The sequence below is a fragment of the Monodon monoceros genome, unplaced genomic scaffold, assembly GCF_005190385.1.
Source record: "Monodon monoceros isolate NGI ecotype Baffin Bay Population unplaced genomic scaffold, NGI_Narwhal_1 Super_Scaffold_11, whole genome shotgun sequence".
NCBI classification, from domain to species: Eukaryota; Metazoa; Chordata; class Mammalia; order Artiodactyla; family Monodontidae; genus Monodon; species Monodon monoceros.
In genome coordinates, this window is record NW_021703767.1 from 70,285,318 (window position 1) to 70,305,683 (window position 20,366).

A 20,366-nucleotide genomic window follows, 5' to 3' on the forward strand; every position below is an offset into this window, starting at 1 on the left:
GCCCAGTGATTTTAGACCAACGTAGGAAAAGACTTGGGTTAACTATTATCTTGATTATTATCAAGAGTAATTATTATCTGATTATCATTTTGACTTTTAAAAAAGAGTTTCTCTGCGAAGCACAATGGCTTTAAATCCTCTCTGGTATTTAGCAGAAAGCTATTGTCCCTGCTGAGAATGGGGAACTGACCTTCACAAGGCCACCTGTCAGAGGTGGAGTTAGGACCCCAAAGCAGGAGGCCAGCTGATTCTCAGGTGTCTCTGACCAGATCCCAGCTTAGTGGGTTGTGACTACCTACCTAACGCAAAAGGAGCCCCTGGGGAAGGCCCTGGCTACTTTGAGGAGGCCCTCCTTCAGGGAGAAACGTTGGCTTATAGAAACAAAACACTAGTTTCTGCTTATTATAATGTGGATCCCAGGAGAGCCCAGTGTACACCTGAGGCCACTGTGAGGGACAGCCCACTCCCTCAGGTGACAGCTTAGGCTCTGCTTCTACAGACTGCTCAGCCTACTGTCTAAAATGAAAATGGGGTTCACGTAAGTTTGTGAGTGTATCTACTTAAGACAACTCTTCAGCTAATGGCCTGGGAACGCGCAGCAAACGTGGGTCCTGTGATGCTGTAGGCCTGTCAGTTGCTCTGTCCTGGTGCTGCCTGGGGGCTGAGGAGCCCCTAGTGAAGGTTGTAAGTGTGTGGGTACCCCTGGGAGAGACACCTGCTTAGTTACGGCTGCAGTTATCAGAGGAAAAAGACTTTCCTGACAAACAGAGGGTAAAGCAAAGCTCCTATGCGTAAATATCAACGGAAACGTTCAAACTAGATCTATCTTTGTATCTACATTTATCTTTCCCCTTATTTCTTTTTGTTCTTCCTCCAGGCCAGGTTCAAATTTTTCAGAGTCCATTGAAACTACAGCTTCCTTAGCACGAGTGCCCCTCCCATCCAAAGTCTGAACGCGCAGGTTAATCTCCATAGCAACCAGAGTGGTTGTTCAGTCTGTTAACAGGATTGCCTAAAGCTATTAAGTCCCTTGAAGCCTTAGGGCAAGGTTTCACGTTTACTGCTATACTTCTAAGCTCCGCAAGGCAGGAGAAGTCACTTGCCAGCTGTTTGTTTTTCAGCTCAGGTATCACCGCCTGTGTTTGCTTTATGGCTGATGCAGTGTAACATGAAAGAACTGAGCAGGCGTGGGAATATGACATGGGTTATTCAGTGTGGGACAGAAGAAGCAAGGGTTCAAGGTGGTCTCTCATCTTTCCAAATGATGCACTCCAGGGCTGGACATAGCAAATTATTAAAGACCTACTGAATCTTCCAAACCTCTGACAATTCAGGATGACACTGAATTGTTCTCTTTATACCTTTTCCCAATCCCTCGGTTTCAACTACCCAACCACATGATGTAAAGCATGGCAGACAAGAGATAAGAATGAAAGGGCCAAAGGCTAAATATCATTAAATTCTTTCTCTATTTTTTACCTTCCAATCCTGTAACTTAAAAGCAAGTTCAGTGACAAGAAGGTTATTGCTTCAACCTCATAAAGCACATACCGTGCTCTGTGGAAATACTCTTCATAGCTCAATGTTGAAACTAATAAATCCCATGCAAATAGACAGTAAGTAAATTGAATATTAAACTATGTGAATAAGAGGCATAGGTCACCATTCTTTTTAACCTTTAATGAGCTGGAGTGCTTTTACTACAACAAAACAGAATCCGTTGGGAGTTCTCTGGTCGCCTAGTGGTTAGGATTCCGGGCTTTCACTGCCGTGGCCCGGGTTTAATCCCAGGTCAGGGAACTGAGATCCCGCAAGCCACGTGTCGAGACCAGGAAAACAAAACAAAACAAAAAATCCCAAAACAAACAGAATCCCTTTAATTCTCCGAGGAAATTGGAGCCGGGAGGTCACCTGGGCATGGGAATACACACCGAGTAATACACATCCGTCATCTGGAGGAGGTTTTTGGTACTTCCATTCTCATGCATTTCAATAGCTTCTCGGCCCCATTCTTGTGAGCGAGGGTTCTTGGGGTACTCAGCATATGGGGACATTTGGAAATCCCCACTTTTGAAGATGAGCTTGCTTATGTCGTTTTTATTCTTTCTGCAAGGTAAAAAAATTGTGAAAATTGAAATAAATTCTGTGAAGAAATGCTAACTGTGAAAGCATCATCTAGTTTTTTGCAAGGAAAATTAGACCTAAAGATGCCACTATACATTTTTGTAGCTGCCCACTGAGGAATGTTACTATTGTTGTTATTATTTTTAGTATTTGCCTATAAAAATGCGATTAGGTGCAAAAAAAAGATGCAAAAAATCTTCCAACCCAAAGGGGCAGGTTATCGCGGGTAGAGAGGACAAAGACAGCTGCAGTGGAGCAGATTTAGACTGTTCTGGGGGACAGACATCGCTGCACCGTGGCGTCAGCCAGGGAAACAAAGAGTCATAAATTCAGAAGATGTTGCAGTGGGAAGGGCCTTTAGGATTCTTTAGTCCAGCAGTTCCCAACCTGCTTGAGGAGCTCTGGGGATGGGGCAACTCTGGCTTTGTGAAGGATGTGACTTGCCCTGGGGTCACAGTTGGCTACTAGTAAAGCTGGGGCTGGAATTCAGGCCTCCCACTCCCCGGCCACTGCTGTTCCACTGCATGAAGCTACTTCACGAACCATGAAAACAGTATGTTTTGTTTGCAGAAAGGCCCACCTGTGTACATACCCATACAGACTCTCATGTCAGCGGGGCAGGGAAACCCTAGGACAAGTTCCCTAGTGGTGAGAGTTCTCTGACTGGAAACTGTTGGAGGATGTGTTATTCACCTTCTGTAATGGGCCTCGAATCAGACATTTTTAGTGATATTTGTCCTGGGTAAGATAATCTGGAGTTTCCTCCCTCTATACCTCGCTTTCCTGTAAATAAATGTTCTAGGGAAGGCACCAAATCATTCAGGATCTTAAAACCAAATGTCCAGCATGGGGCTTAGGCGTTGTCCCTTCTTTCAAGTTGAGAACAGACCTGCCATTGTGTTGCTCCCTGGGGGCTGGAGCATCTTGTCTCAAACAATGACTTACTGATTTACAGTGACCTTCTCCCAGGGACCAATAGTCACAGGCTCTCTTTCCCCAAATGGCTACACTACCTGGTACAGGACACTGAGCGGATAGGAGGCTTCTGTCTCCTGGAGCACTCAAAGTCTATCTCTCTAGCTCCTAGTCTCCTACCCAGATTTTTATTTCCACTCACACAGTTTGTCTCTGATGCTTTGATTGCAACGTTGTGAATGACAGGCATGGGCTGAACCATGAGGCCTGCGTCCCTGGATGGGCAGTTGGAGCAGCTAGCTCTCTGCAGCATTCCTGGAGATAGAGGATATCTTAGAGGATATCTTAAAATGTCCTTCAGGTCAATGGTTGAAAAGATAACTTGCTATTTTGTAGGTCCCCTCCATCTGCTATGTCAGGATAATTCCTGCCATTTATTATCATCTAAATCAAAAGTCTGAGTTTTCCCTTATCTGAATAACCACAGAGAAGGGAACCAATTCCTTTCTTTTTCTTCCTTTTCCAATCGAAACCCAGTCCCACTGCTGTCCAGGAAGCCTAGAGCCAAGTTTACTACTGTCTGCTCATCCATATGCCTGCCCCCTCTCCACTGCTAAATATTCCAGGCAATCCCTTTCGTCTTTGTTTGCTTCTTAATTTTCCCATTTAAAGTGTAAAAGTCGGGCTTCCCTGGTGGCGCAGCAGTTAGGAATCTGCCTGCCAATGCAGGGGGCATCGGTTAGAGCCCTGGTCCTGGAAGGTCCCACATGCCGTGGAGCAACTAAGCCCATGCACCACGACTACTGAACCTGTGCTCTGGAGCCCGCGAGCCATAGCTACTGAGCCCGCATGCCGCAACTACGGAAGCCCACGCGCCCTAGAGGCCATGCTCCGCAACAGGAAAGGCCACTGCAATGAGAAGCCCGCGCACCGCAACGAAGAGTGGCCCACGCTCGCCACAACTAGAGAAAAGCCTGCGTGCGGCAATGAAGGCTCAACGCAGCCAAAAATTTTATTTAAAAAGTGTAGAAGTCAATGGTTTTTAGTATATTCAGAGTTGTGCAACCATCAGTTGTGCAACTTTGGAACAATTTCATCACCCCAGAAAGAAACGCCACACGCCTTAGCCATTACTCCCCAGTTCTCCCCCTGCCCGTCCAGGCCTAGGCAACCGACAATCTACTTTCTGTCTCTATTTGATTTGCCTATTTTGGACATTCAAATAAATGGAACCATACACATGTGGTCTTTTGTGACTGGCTTAATTCACATAGCATACTATTTTCAAGGTTCATGCATGTTATAGCGTGTTTCAGTATTTCATTCCTTTTTACGTCAAGTAATATTCCATTGTATGGATATATCACATTTTGTTTATCTATCCATCAGTTGATGGATATTGGGGTTATTTTCACCTTTTGGCTATTACGAACAATGCTGCTATGAATACTTGTGTACGTGGTTCTGTGCGAACACCCGTTTTCATTTCTCTTGGTATGAGTGGAAATGCTGGGTCAGATGGCAATTCTGCTTAACGTTCTGAGGAACTACCAGGCTTTTTCGAAGTGACTACACCATTTTATGTTTCCACCAGCAGTGTCTGAGCGTTCTACTTTCCCCACATTCTCACCAACACTTGCTATTTTCTGGGTTTTGTTGGTTTGTTTTAGTAGCCATCTTAGTGGGTGTGAAGTGGTATCTGATGTTAGTTTGGACAGCATTTCCCTGATGGATAATGACATTGAGCATCTTTTCATATATTTATTGGGCATTTGTGTGTCTTCTTTGGAGAAACGACTATTCAGGTTCCTTGCCCACTTTTAATTGGGTTGCCTTTGATAGGGACAGAGTAAAGGGACAAAATCGGTGATTAAATAGTTAATCCCACTAAAGGATAAGTAAAGAAAAAAGCACGGGAGACCCCTGTAAGTTAATGATCACTCAAGAAAGCAGGTTTACTTAACCACAAAACCAAGCTGTTTTGCTTAGCAACAAAACCATGCCACAGAAGCTTGAGACATGCCCCCAAACAGTAAAACATCGGTAAAATGAGACCCACATCCTGCCCAATAAGGTCAGTAAGTTAATAATTCCTAGGACACGCTCCTTTGCACGCACTACAAACAAACATACGGGGAAAACATGACATTATACTACAACCTGAGATGATTTACCACTTTTAGCCTATGTTACCACCCTTCTGCTTATTTAAATAGTGCCATGACAGTCCCGGCTTCACCATGTAGGGACAAGAAAACTCCCCCGCCTGCTGTGGAGGAGCTGACGATGGAAGCGTGACGTCCACTCAACAGTGGTCCTCTCCCCCTCCCCATTCTTCCTTTGATTATAAAACTGGAGCCCACTAAGTTCTTCGTGTGGCACCCTCTTGCCCACAGGCTTGTAAACCTCACAAGCATCCTATTCTGATAAATCACTTCTTATCTATCACTTTGCTGAATTCTTTCTACACCAAGACATAAGAACCTACGCTCTACTAAGTCCCAAAACGCGTTCTGCGGTTTCACCTTTTTACAACTGAGTTGTAAGGATTCCTTATATATTTTAGATGATGAGTTGCAAATACTTTCTCCCCTTCTGTGGGTTGTCTTTTTCACTTTCTTGATAGTGTTCTTTGAAGCAGAGAAGTTTTAATTTTGATGAAGTCCAATCTATCTTTTTCTTTTGTTGCTTGTGCTTTTGTGCTCTTTTAGTAAAAATCCCATTTGCTGTCCTTTTCTTTCCCAGATGGTACTACCTATCATGAATTTCCCTTTTTCCTTTTTTTAAATGGTTCAGTCATTCATTACGATTTAATACTGTAAAGCACCCCAGACATTCTTTAAAAGGGGTAAAAATGACCCTTGCTTAGCACAGGCAAAGAAGGAGAATTAAAATGTGGACTCTTGGCACTCACCTGCAACAGGTAACAATCAGTGCGATGCCCAGGATGAGTAGAAGCCCACCTCCCGCTGCTGCGATCACCACAGTGATGAGCTGATAGGCTAAACAGGTTTAAAAAGGAAAAAAGTGGATTGGTAAGAGGGTAATGAATGAATAAAGGAATACCAAAAAATGGTCCCCTTCCCCGCCCCACGGCTACCCCATGCCTCAGCTGGTGACCACTTTTCATTTTCTGGGCCCCCAGCAAAGGCTGCTTGGGACTAGCTCTGCATTTTCTCAGTTGAAGGGGAGCAGATTGTGCCATCTCCAAATATGCCTCTTTGGTATATTTATTATTTTGAGCTGATATTTTTGAGAAACTGCAGACACATGAGAAACTCTGAAAACTGAGTATTAATTACCCATTTGTAAGGGAAATTTACATTAGAAAGAGGCTTGTACCAGGAAGAGAGCTAATACCACAGATAACTTTTTCACCTGAGAGACTTATCTGCTTGGCACACGTGTCCCAAACATTTCCTCTTCTCACTTTCCTGTAAATTGCATTTTCCCCTTTCAAGCCCTAGACCCCTGGCCCTTTCCTCAGCTCAGGAGGGCGTATGAGCCTCAATCATCTGGCTGCCTTTTGAGTCTCATATCTTTGTGGGGCTCCCGTGTGTATGTGCATAATTAAAATTGTTTTTTCTCCTGTTACTCTGGCTTTTAATGGGAGTGGGGAGGGGGTGTCAGCCAAGAATCTAGAAGGGTAGAGGGAAAATGATTATCCCTCCTCTATACTATTTTGAGCAGAGTTTCTCTTTCTCAGCCACGCCTAGAACGGGGGCTCCCAAATTCTACCTGCAGACCAGCCCGATGACATTGTTACCAATCCACGATCAGAAGAGAAAAATAAAAGAGATGCATACATTTTTCAAAAACTAAACTCTTTTGGGTTGTTTTTTCCCTAGTTTTAATACCTTCCAAAATTTGGTCCTTCCGACTTTTTTTCCTCACTTAACACAGATGCATTTTATCTTGTGTAAATTATGCCTCCAGTAAAGCTGCTTTTTAAAAAGTAATTGGAAAAAAAGAATATTTTCTTGGCTACTTCCCACCCTTGGTGGTTAATTGTTTTTTAAAATTTTTGAATTGATGTATAATTTTTTAAATTTGGTTTTAGGTTCTTACTTGATAAAATAAAAAGAAGGTAACCCTAGGTTAGATTCCACAATTTTATAAGAAATATTACCCAGAGTCTGGGAATCACTGCATAAACCATGCTAGAAACTGGGTAGTCTCAACACATACACATCGAATTTAATTACCAGAAATTAGCAGTCATATAAGCAAGCACAGATCATATATAATAAACAATATTAAAATTTTAATTAATTGGTTTTATACCTATGTATTTCTGGAAAACATATTTTCAATAAAATCTATTAAATATTCAGATTGTTTTTTGCTGTGGAAGTATGATTATAATTGTGCTCTCAGGTTGTAAAGTCCAGGATGAAAAAAATAGAGCCAATGACCAGGTTTTCTATAGTAAATTAGGATGGAACCATACTCTCTAGGTATTCAGGTAAAGTCAAAGGATAATGCACAGAGCTGACAATGAGCAGACTGTGAGAGAAGAGCAAATACAAGTCATGCAACCATTTACCTGTCCTTTCTTGAAATAAATAGCACAGAAGCCTGATCACTATGAAAAACCATCAGTATTAAGATATCCAGGAAACAAAGCCAAACCAAGGAATGAGTTAATTCTCTCCCTCACCTCCTGACACATCTACTCAAGCTTCATTTTTTAAAAAGTGAGGACAAAAGACAAATCTCTAGAATTTGTCGACTTCCCTTTATCTCCACCAACACTACCCTAAGCCACCATCGACTGCTGACCAGACAACTGTCATCACCTCCTAACTCATGCTCCTGTGCTCAGTCTTGCCCACTCACTCCAAAAACCAAATCTGACCGTGCCATTTCCCTGCTTCAAAAAACCTACAGAAGCTCCCATTGTTCCTAACCAGAAACCAAAGTCTAGTTCTTGCTTATCCCTCCACACCAAGTTCATGTTTTCTCACTTCCGGCAAAACAAGTGAGCAGTCATTTTAGAAGTGACCCTTGCAAGTTGATGCAGCTGTGGCAGGTTCCCCTTTGAAACAAGCACCTGTGTTGTGTCTAAAAAGAGACAAAGGCAGTGTAGACCAGTGCTTTCCAAACTATCTGTGGTCAAGGACCAGTTCTTCTTGGCCTGTGCTTTTGGATATTATTTTTAAATGAAGAAAATACAATCTCATTTGTTCCTCTTGTCTTTCCCCCCAGGCACCAACTATCATGAATTTCCTTCTCTCCTTTTTTTAAGGCATCTACTGCAGACCAATACTTCCGTAAAATACAACAAAGCTATTTATTTTACAAAGATCCCATGCTTGGGTGTCACAGCCATGTCAGCGTAAACGACTCTAAGTGCTTACTCTCCGTTTCTTTATCATCTTGTCGCCATCCTGTCCCAGTTCATAGTTCCCACACTTTGAGGGGTGCCGTGTTATGAGGCGGTTTGATATGATTTCAGGTCCCGTTGTTTGTGACAAGAATGAAATTGTTTTTAAGAATGAATTTATTGGGGAACTCCCTGGTGGTCCAGTCGTTAGAACTTGGCACTTTCACTGCCGGGGCCAGGGTTCAATCCCTGGTTGGGGAACTAAGATCCCGCAAGCCACTGGGCACGGCCAAAAAAAAAAATGAATGAAGTTATTGTTTTGATATAAAAGTGAAAATGTATTTCAGGATGTCAGCATCCACATCTGTGGCCGCCGACAGCACTTACTAGTGCTGCTGGGGGCTTAATAAGAACCTATGAAGAAGCAACATCAACGAGGGGACATTTAGACTCTAAATACTCAGAGTTTGTGGGGACTCTTGTGAGTGTTCGGTCTGGACAAGGCTATCCTTTGCTGATGTAAATAGCTCTCCGAAGACCTTGGGGCACCAGCTCCTCCCATGGTAAAGGGGACTCTTCTACCAGTAGTGGTGGAGGCCGGGCAGCACAGTGGCCTCACAAAGATCATCTTGCCTGTCAACACGAGTGTCTTGATTCCCTAGCAACATGCTCTGGAAACAAGGATTGTGGTTTTTGCACTGACAGTTGGAAATCTGCTGAACCGTCTCTCCTGAGAACCAACTTGTTGAAAGGTACACCTCAGTTAAGTTTGGACTTTATTCCTTTCATCTCCCCTTTCCTGGAACAACAGTGCGATAAATATGTGATTAGTTTGGACTGTTATTTCTTTATTGACTTATTAAGAGACATCCTTGGGCTTCCCTGGTGGCGCAGTGGTTGAGAGTCCGCCTGCCGATGCAGGGGACAAGGGTTCGTGCCCCGTTCCGGGAAGATCCCACATGCCGCGGAGAGGCTGGGCCCGTGAGCCATGGCCGCTGAGCCTGCGCATCCGGAGCCTGTGCTCCGCAACGGGAGAGGCCACAGCAGTGAGAGGCCCGCGTACCGCAAAAAAAAAAAAAAAAAAAAAAAAAAGAGACATCCTGTGTGCTACTGCCTTGTGAAATTATAATTCCCACAGTCAACCTGTGTTAAATAAAATGTTGGCAAAGACCACCTCTTGGTTTCTGAGCATAATTTGCCCCCTTGAAACAAAACACACTGATATAGACAAGTGCTTCTCAAACTTTTCCTGCACATCTGACTCACCCAGAGGACTTCTTAAAACTCAGATGCCTGCTCCCCACCCCAAGAGATTTGATTCAGCAGGTCTGGGCTAGGCCAAGAAGTTGTATCTCCAGTAAGCTTCTGAGGGATGGAGACACTGCCAACTGGAAGGCCACACCTTGGGTGGCACTGGCTTAAATTATGTAGGAGAGGAAAGAATGCTGGACTGAAATCCGAAGACCTCTGTGCACATAAGCACAGAGAAAGCGCCTGGGCGGGAACTCACAAAAACGTTCACAGACTTTAGCACTGCCTCGGGTAATAATGGACTGGTACTTTCTTCTTCATGTTTTTCTCTATTTCCCAAATTTTATTCATGTGTTTACATAAACACACAGATACACACAACCTCCTCTAAATCTAGAAATTGTATGTGTATATATGTACCTATATAATTTACTTTATACACATACATTTCTTAAAGAGTTGTTTGTTGTTCTTTGGCAGCCATGTCACTGGAAACTTGTAATAAGCTTGTGGACAATATAACCCACAGATCTTTTTTCTCATACCTATGGTCAAGTCAGCTCATGAACTACAACTGATCTTTCACACTTGAGGACTGACTTTAGATTTACTATGAGGCCACATGATGATGTACAGTGCATGGGACTGTAAATCAACCCCTACTGTAACGGTCACTAGTCCCGTAGGTTTCCTGAATGTTTGTTTATTAAGGTGAGAACGAAGGCCATGTGTGCTGTCTTAGGTTCGTCTGTCCTATCCTTCCTACTTTGAAGAGATCCTGCAGAATGATGAACCTGGAATTCTTCACTTACTTTGTCTTGGACATTTGCTGACATTTCACAGTCTTTCCCAAGCAATGGCTCTATCTTTACGTTATTCTTCTTGTGGTTTGATCATAGGTTGGTGTTGCTGTCAACGCTGTTGCCATTTTTCATTAAACCAACCCATTCTGGGCCTTAGTCTTTCCCGGAGGCTATATTTGTCCTTGCTTATATGCTTATTTGGATGGAATCTACAGGACTGTCTGCTTAGTCAACCCCCTTGTGGGAACTGTCCACCCCCCCCCACATGCAGGGTACAGTGGGGTGGTCATGCTTATACATGTAACACCATCCCCAGCCATAAGGGTTTGGTCTGGGAGTAAGCACAAGGTCCAAACTGGATCAATTAGTTCCTTCCCAGGAATCTCATTCTGGGAGAGAGACAGAACCTTCTATTTCAAAATGACTAAGCCAGTGACACACACTCGAAGCTCTTTGGTGAGCCTATTTTCCATCGTGAGGCAGAAAGCCTGTGCACAGACCCACAGCACGACTAGAGACAGGGATGAAGACGGATCCAAGTTAACGTGTGCTCTGAAAAGAAGGCGCCAACCTCCTGTATCTGTGACTCTCCACAACTCCCTGATTCTTGCCATTCCTGATGCTGGAATTCCATGACTTACCCCAGAAGCCTTCCAATAAACCATCTTTTTTGTTCAAGCCAGCTAGGTTTATTTACTCCAGAATAACCTTAGTCAGCTGTGATACTGATTTATAAGAAATACGTATCTGTTCCCGGTCCTAGTTCCAAGCACAGCTCCTAAATCCCTGGGAATTTCCTAAGCCTGGAGAGCAAAGGTGTCTTTTGCTATGTTAATGAGGTGACTTTTGGAAAGCCCTTAGGCAACTCCTGGATGGAGGTTGGTTGCCAGGGAAACCAAGCTTGTGATTAGCTGGTTAGAACTGTCGGTCCCACCCCCCTAACCTCCTGGGAGGGGAGAGGGGCTGGAGACAGACTTCAGTCACCAACCGCCAATGATTTAGTCAACCGTGCCTGTGTCATGAAGCTGCCATGAAAAGCCAGAAGGACGGGGTTCAGAGAGCTCCAGGTTGGTGAACGCCGAGAGATGAGGGTAAGGTGCCGCGCTGGGAGAGGGCATGGACATTCCGGGCCCTTCCCCCAACCTGGCCCTGAGTATCTCTTCCATCCGGATGTTCCTGAGTTCTATCCTTTCATAATAAACTGGTAATCTGCTAAAATGTTTCCCGAGTTCTGCGAGCCGGTACAGCAAATTAATGGAACGCAGGGAGGTGGGGTCACTGGAACCTCCATCTACAGCCGGTTGGTCAGGAGCACAGGTGACAACCTGGACGTGGGATTGGTGTCCGCTGGGAGACTGGGGTGGGGAGGTCTTGTGGACCGAGCCCTTAAGCTGTGGGATCTACCTGGAGATAGTGTCAGAATTGAGATAACTGGCTTAGTGATGTGGAAAAAGACACATCGGAATTGGTGTCAGAATCGTACCAACCCGTAGGCCTTCCTTTAAAACCCTTGAACTCATTACAGACCTTTCTAGGTGGCCACATTCGTTTTATTTTAAAATTCATTTAGTTCTCTCCCTTTCCCCCTCACTGTGCTCATTAGTGATGTTGGTTAGAATTCTGCCTTTTAAATCTTTCCACTCCTCTTGCATCATCTTTCCTTTAGCACCCTGTACACAGCATTCTTTTTTTTTTTTTTCCTCTGTACCTCTTGAAATTTGCCTTTCGCACATCTACAGGCTGTAGTGTGGCCATAACACGCAAGAGTAGGTACAGGGCAGCATTCCCCTCTCCCAAGGCTGCTTCCTTTCAGTTCCGACACAAAGTGAGTTGTTTGCTTTTAGCTGCAGGAGACTTCCAGCTGACTTCTGGATAATTAATGATCTCTTCGTCCTCCTAAGCAGTTTGTTACGAGTGACTCTTGCCAGCACATAGCATTTCCACTGGTTTGAGTTCTGAGCCCAATGTAACAACAAGGTGAAGACCATTAAAGGACACTTCCTACACCTGCCACCAGACTGTGGGGTGGGAAGACATGGCAGGAGGATCTTTAAGGTGAATGTCTGGTTTCACCGGAAGAGGATGAAGAGGCCCAGACACGGGGAAACAGACCCCACATCCCCGCTGGCTGTGTGAGTCTCCACTGGAGAGACGCAGGACATCCGAATGGAAAGGATGACCTACAGAAGGACTGGTGCGGATAAGAAGGAGGGATGGATAAAAATGTCTGCAGCCAGAAAAAGGTAATCTAGGAAAATTATGTGTGTTCTATCATCACAAAGTGACAATAACCACAAACAGGAGAACGGCTTAGAGGATGGGACTGTAAAGAAAGGTTTAAAATTGATGGTAAGAGGGGAGTGGTTAAGTAAATTATGATATATCCAGAGAGTAGAATTCCACAGAACTATCAAAAGTGGCCTTATAGGGCTTCCCTGGTGGCACAGTGGTTGAGAGTCCGCCTGCCGATGCAGGGGACACGGGTTCGTGCCCCGGTCTGGGAAGATCCCACATGCCACGGAGCGGCTGGGCCCGTGAGCCATGCCCGCTGAGCCTGCACGTCCGGAGCCTGTGCTCCGCAACGGGAGAGGCCACAACAGTGAGAGGCCTGCGTACCGCCAAAAAAAAGAAAAAAGTGGCTTTATAAAATTATGTAAATGAAAACACTGCACAGTTGACTAGGTTTAAAGGCAGGTTACAAAACAGTTTATTCTGGGAGACCCAATTTCTGTTAAAAAGACACACACATACATACCTCTGGTATACTGCTTCCTAAACTTTGATATGTATACAAATCTGCATATTAACCAAATCTAGGGGTCTGGTTAAAATTCAGATTCTGATTCAGTAGGTCTGGAGTGCAGAGGCCTGAAATGCTGCATCTCTAACAAGGTCCTAGGTGCTGTAGCTTCTGCTGGTCCCATTGACCAGCATTAGTAGCAAGGATATACACCAGGGTATTAAGAGTGATGTCTTTCATGGGTGATAAGGCTTTATTTTAGTTTTCTTCTTCCCTTGTATCTATTTTCTAATTAATTTGGGTTAAAGAAGGAAAATTAATGGGCATGTGTTGTTTTTATGTCATGAAAAGACAAAATTCACTTACTTTAAAAAGAGAAAAAAGGTGAAGCAAACCACAAGGTCATGAGAGATATAATAAAACTGTGAGGAGGAGCCTCTATAAAATTCAAGCGAAGGAGGAAACATGCACACCTAAAAAAGGCTGGAGGGGCAAGGGGAAGTGAGGGACATTGCGAGAACAAGTCTGTAAGAATTCTGGGGCCATCGGACGAGTGGTATCAGAGGACAGGATTGTTGGAATCTGCGGCATAAAGAGGCATATTTTACATGGAAAGAAAATTAAAACGAGCAGTGATAAGACAGTTGCAGCCCTGCACGGCCTGGTGTGGGCAGCCTTGCCAGGTGCACAGCGGGGTCCAGCTGGGCCCGCACCGCCTCAGGGACTCAGGGACTTGAGAGGAAAGCTTGTCCTGCCGGCTCCAGTTTGAAGGATATTCTCTATGAGGAGCGACGGGTGAAATCTGGGCACCGCTAGAAAGCTAATAGGGACTTTTAGAAAGGCAGGTCAGAGGTTATGCCTGCAGCCAGAATGTATTAGAGCTGGGTGACTCCCAGGAATGTAGGCGTGAGGGAATCGCAGGGCCACGTGCGTGGCTGGACAGAGCTGGGCTCCCCGTCTCACGGGGCTTGGGCAGCAGAGTGCGTGTCCCCAGAAGCCTGCAGAGAGCAGTGTTTCTTTTCTATAAAAGATCCAGCCTGAGCCAGACCTCCAAGAAGGCCCTTACTGTCTTTGGTGGTGACAGCAGAAGGGACAGGGGTGGGTGGTGAGAGCTCTGCTATTTGGCACAAAACACTGAGTGACAAGCCACAGAATTCACACGGTGTTATCACCATAGGTGGGGATGAAATTCAGGTGCTCCGGATTCCTTAACCCACACCAGGGCTGATCTGAGACCGCAGAGAAAGGGGCCGTTGGCAGGTGCTATTTATTATCAGTGACTGTTAATTGCTTTGTAACACTGACATTAAGACTGACATCAAAGTCATAAAGTGGTATTCACACCCTCAGAGTTAACCAGAGTCACCCACAAAAGGTGGCCGGGAGCTAGCCCTCCAGGCTGGAGTCTGCCCTCTGCTGGACATCATCGTGATGACTCGGATAAAAGGGAGCAAAAAGAAGTCTCAGGAAGAGAGAAATTCTGCTACTTCCAAGACCCCGACCCCCATAACGCGGAGACACAGGAACTCACAGAACAGTCAGTGGATGTAGTGGTAAATCCCCTCCACATATACAGTAGTTAATGATCTCTGAAAAGCAAATCACTCACTGCCACTTAGAACGACGCCCTGCAGCTCACTCCCCTTTCCTTCAACCCTTTCTAGGGCTTTTCCCTGTATCCATTTTCACTCTTCCATTTCCTGAGAAATATGAAGCATTTTCTAGTAAAACCTATTTAGGGAGCTGTTTGACTACAAGCAGGTTAGAAGTACTGGCTCATCCTATGAGAGGCCTGTCAGGGCCAAGGGGCCCCGGGAGGACTGGCAGGTGGGCTCTCTCACCCCCTGCTCCCTACCCCGAGATGGTCACATCTCCACGCGCGTCACCTTGTCTCACTCATGCTCTTATAAAACCAAGTACACCTGTGATATTGTGCCATAATAAGAAATATCTAGGGCTTCCGTGGTGGCGCAGTGGTTAAGAATCCGCTTACCAATGCAGGGGACGCGGGTTCGAGCCCTGGTCCGAGAAGATCCCACATGCCACGGAGCAACTAAGCCCGTGCACCACAACTACTGAGGCTGCGCTCTAGAGCCTGTGAGCCACAACTACTGAGCCCACGTGCCACAACTACTGAAGTCCGCTCCTAGAGCCTGTGCTCCGCAACAAGAGAAGCCACCGCGATGAGAAGCCCACGCACCGCAACGAAGAATAGCCCCCACTCGCCGCAACTAGAGAAAATCCGCACACAGCAACAAAGGCCCAACGCAGCCAAATAAATAAATAAGTAAAATCAATAATAATAATAAAAAGAAATATCTATCTAGTCTTCACCCCCCGCCCCATTTCTGGCATAAGAGCTTTTAAAACACTTGGAATTTCTGACTGATGGGGTGAGAGGAGCATCTCTTGTTAAATAAAGTCATGTCTACTTGTGGTCTAGTAAACTTAGAATATGGACTGTTGGCAGATTCTATGGAATGAGGGACAAAGCTGTCCTAAAATACTGAGTGTTACTATTCCTGCTACATTCTATATCCCAGAATTTCTTTCAGTAATTTTGAGGGTGACTGTAATTTCTCAGGTCTCAGTATAAGAAAATGTCAGTGAAAGTGATCTGGAATGAATCCCAACCACTTCTCTCAAAGAAGTGAATTAACTGTGAAACTTGCCACGTGCACAGTCACCGCCACTCAACCCTCTTGTACCCGGGAGCACGGACGTCAGCCAGCAGCAGGGGACCCCCCACTCTGCGTCCAGCCCTGACCCGCGCCCCGACGATACTGGTCTAAACGGCCCCACGTTCTTCTCTGTCCTCTGTCCTCCTCACGGCAGCCCGACTTGATTTTCTTGATCAAACTGCTTTCCTGCTCTAAGACTCTTGCTAGTGCCACAGTGGCTACTGATTAAAACCTAAACTCTCAGACTCCATCGAAAGTCCCAACAGTTTGGTCCCCACATACTCTGCCAACCTAATCCCCCATTCTCCGCCTTCCTCTCTTTCTGTCCTCAGCCACACCCACTTACACACTGTCCCTGAAAAACATGGGCCCAAGCTGCCCCAAGACCTTTGTTTACGTTGTTCCCTCTCCCTGGATTCCTTCTCCCTCCATACCTGCCAGTCAAAGTCTTCCCAAACCTCCAATTCCACCCCCTCCAAGAAACTACTCAGGAGGCTCTTCTGTTCTCCCTGGGTGTGGTCCCTCCCTCTCTGCCTCAAACCTCATGCCTCATGTACTGATAAACACTCCACAATCAGGCTATTCAGGAAAGCGTTTATCTCCCCTACAAACCTCCAGGCCCTGGAGAGCGCTCTGTTTTCCTCCCAGCACAGGAGCTGGGAAGACAGCAGATGTGAACTGAGGACGAGAGGAGGGGACAGACACCCTGCGTGCCAACAGCCGTGCCAGCCCTGCCCACGCAGAACTCGGGACTTCTGCATACTTACGGTTTCCACAGTTGAGACCACCAAGGCCGAATGGGCAACTGCAAGTCAACAAAGAAAAAGAATAAGAATTAGTTTCAAATATCAAAAGAAATAACTGAGGCAATTTACCAAAGTAACTTCTAAATAAGGTTTGGAACAAATTCATCAGAATAAATGAACACGGAGCCTACCTCATGCAGGTTTCATTTTCAAGCCTATATCCATCTTCACAGGCTGAAAGAGAAAAGGAAAATCCAGGAACGTGTCTATTGACTTCCCTCGGTCCAAACTGACAGTTAATCAAACCAGCCAGCCTAAAGGCCACAACAATATTCTAGATCCAGCAGGCTACAAACAGCTTTAGAATTACCTAAAACCTGGCCTAAATACTGTTGCCAGCTCAACTCAATTCTACCAAAAAAATTCTTAACCTCTTAGTGATTCTCAGTTTCCCAGCTATAAAACAGAGGATAATAATAATATCTGTTTTATAGTTTCTTGGAGGAGATTAAGTAAACTAAGGCATGCAAATGACTTAGCGCAGCACCTAGCGCATAGTAACCACTAACTGTTTGTAGCTGTAATTATTATCCAACATATGCCATTATTTTTGCAAGTTCTCCGTGGCCCCTGTGTAACATCCTTCCGTAAACACAAAGACAAGTGCTTCACTTTCTTTAACGTAAGTCAAACCTTTAACCAGCTGTTGGCTCCATCAACCCCCTTCCATGAGGAAGTGAGAGCTGTGACACCTTCAGAGCCATGGTCCTGGTGGGTGCCTCAGTTTCCATAAGAGAACGCTCACCCCGTGGTCTGTGTAGTGGATTCTAGACACACCTAGATGAGCCCTAATCGGCACATCACCCAAGACCATAGCTTTGAACCCTCTGGCAGTACAGCTCATGGACCACTGCTTCACTGAAGGCCTGTGGGCCAGCCATTCCCCTGCATCAGCAGTTCCTGAATTGATCTGATCACGGAACATTTTCAGCATTACAATAAGCTGACAGAACACCATGAGCTGTAATGCATGCTTGGATGAAAGTAGACAATAAAAAATCTCCTCTCGGACAAATTCACTGCTGCAAGGAATGACAGAAATTTGATTCATGATTAATGTATGCCATGCGCTGCATACAAGAATCACAGGTAAGAAAAGGCACAAAGCGTAGAGCAGCGATCTCTGGACAGACAGCACACACGCTGATGGTGAGATGTGAGTGCCAGCAGCACACGTGGCTCAGAGGCTGCACGCCCTGCAGGCTGGGATGGGAGATCTCTCACAGACCTCCTGCATCCTCCTTTAAGGATCAGTGCATAATAATATTAACTACGTAGATGTGCTTAACTTTTTTCTTCCTTCTATTTTTTAGTGTTAGACACTAAATGTTTCTAGTATCTATTTTGTTGTCATAGACTATTGATATATCACTAGAGGTTTGTGGAATGGTTTGGAAAATACTGTTCTAAATAATCTAAATTCTCTCACAGCAGATCATGAGAGCTGTGAGCCTGTACTGCACTGTTTGGCCCCCTGGAATCACTTTTCCTGAGCTACGCTCTCTTTATTAAGGGCAATCTATTACCAGCAGCAGCCCCAGGCAAGCCCCTAGGGTATTTATCACAGGCTGTCATGGACCACATTGCCACAATACCACTCAGTAACCTGGTGATGTGGGTGCTCCAGAGAAACTTCTCTTGGACCCTGGGGCCTAGAAAAATGGGGATGGGCCTAAAGAACTGTACTTTATTTGATGGTCGCCACTTCTTTCAAAATCATGTTTCTCTCTGCCTCAGTGTCCAGGAAGCTCAGAACTTGAGTGAGCGGCCTATCTTTAGGAAACATGCGGGAACTTAAGGTATATCTTTTTGCTATTCATTTTCCTTCTAGCCTCAACAAAGTAGTCATTTTATTACTCCTTCAACCTGATTTACCTTTTAAATTAAATCTCATCTTGTTACAATGAATTTTCATTAGGCACTTCAAATCTTTTTTGCAACAAGGTACAGCATAATCATATCCCACTTCAGGGAAGAGAAATGAGGCCCCTCTCCCAAATCTTTGATACCTTTGAGTTCTCTGAGCTGGCCTTACTCAGCTGGGGCCTTCTCCAAGGAACAAGCTGAGACCTCCTGTCTCCCCGGCGTGGAAAGCACCATGCCCTGGCAGTCCTTGTGCTATGGCCGGGTCGTGGGAGCAGGGGAAGCCGCCCCTGGATGACCCATGGCTCTGTCTGCAGGGCAGCTACACAGAGACTGCTGGCATCCCAGTGACTCTTCCCCGCCCGTCTCAGCACTGAGGCAGGCTGATGTCACACTAGTCTGTTCTATTCTGAACACTTCTTCCTGGAAATATTTTTACAGCAAATCTACCCACCCAACCCTCATCTGCTGGGTGGGAGCTTTCCACCCTGTGGCTGCCATCCAGCCAGATGTAAGGTCCATCTGTTGTCCTGTCTATAAGCTGATGGGCTGGGCTGTTTTCACTTAGCTTCAGAAGTGGCCTGGCTCCCTGGTGTAATGATATTTCCTTATTTCAGATGGGCTCATTCAGTCATTCATCAAAGACTGAGTGCTACCGTGGGCCTGGTGCTGCTCTAGGGGCTCTTGGAGGGAAACCTTGTCATAAGGCACTCCAGTGCGCCTTAGGATCCAGCTCCGCATCTCCATGCCCTAGAGGGACCCTGACCCGCAGAACACTGAAGATGAAATGAATGTGTCAACAGCCAGCATATACACCCCAGGTGGGCTTCCCCTATTGATATGGAACACAAGCAAATTTTACCCTCTGGACTTTTAAATAAAAGGCCAGAAGTACATGGTGGAGCCTTCAGGGCTCTTTTGTTCCCTTGCAGGAAGCCAAATCAAGACCTGCCAATCTTGTCCTGTCATATATGCTGCCCTACCCTCCAACTGTTCATTCAACAGACATTTATGGAACCCCGTAATGTGCAAGCATATTCTAGAGACGGGCACCCAAGGTATCTGCAGCCTAGTCAGAGAAAGAGACCTGCAAACAGGTGGCTGGAATGCATCAGGATATCTGCATGATGGACGGAAGCTAAGACATCTACAGGAAGGACACCTACTTTAATTTTACATGAGGCTTTGAAAGTCTGGTAAAGACGTTTTATGTGAGACACTGAGAAGGTGTGTGTGGGCAAACAATAATAAAGAACAATATGCAGTTGCTAATGTACAACTGTTCATTGCAGAGATTTAGAAAACACACACCCACGTGCCTTTAGCCTCGATTTACACCAGGGACTGACCCCGGATTTGAGGTGTCCGAGAGGGTACTTCTTTTAACTACCCCCGTGCTCCAGCACCGACGGCCAGAAGATGTCACTGTAACCCCTCAGAACCCAGCTGACCGGGCTGTGGTCCAAGGAGCTCCGGGATCCATTCATGGAGCTCTGATGGCCATGGGTGAAAATCTAACCAACAGGATACTGCAGAAACCAGGCTGCATAGGGCCTCGGCCACAAGCCCAAAAGCTAACCACGGTTTTCTTATGCCGATTCTCCGGTCATTACTTGATAGACATAAGGTTTCCGGTGCCTGTGTCACTGCATCTGGTAAATCCTTGACAGCTCTGCTATTGCTAATGCTAGTCTGTAAGCGACACAATTATAGAACTAGTGACTTGGAAAGAGAGGGAAATGACTCATGCCAGTCAGAAGCAAAGGTGGCAGGGCTGCTCTTGAGGCCACCTGAAATTGCAGAGGCACTGCGTACAGAAACGACTGCCCCACGTAGCTACACGGCCTCCAGCACACA

General features: G+C 45.6%; 1 protein-coding gene across 4 annotated transcripts in view; it reads right to left on the reverse strand.

Moving 5' to 3' along the window:
- The window catches only part of HEG1 (heart development protein with EGF like domains 1), a 123,791-nt gene that overhangs the window by 47,623 nt on the left and 55,802 nt on the right, over positions 1 to 20,366 (reverse strand). For 3 of the 4 annotated variants that reach the window (XR_003792278.1, XM_029213843.1, XM_029213842.1), the window contains exons 14-17: positions 16,778 to 16,820; positions 16,608 to 16,645; positions 5,954 to 6,041; positions 1,932 to 2,106 (exon numbers count right to left, since the gene is read on the reverse strand). Coding sequence is in view for 3 of the 4 variants with exons in the window: in XM_029213843.1 (XP_029069676.1) it covers positions 1,932 to 2,106; positions 5,954 to 6,041; positions 16,608 to 16,645; positions 16,778 to 16,820 (344 nt within the window). In the remaining variant the exon portion in view is untranslated. Of the gene's footprint in view, positions 1 to 1,931; positions 2,107 to 2,837; positions 3,355 to 5,953; positions 6,042 to 16,607; positions 16,646 to 16,777; positions 16,821 to 20,366 lie in introns of those variants that run through there. The other variant, XM_029213844.1, reaches the window with a different exon arrangement.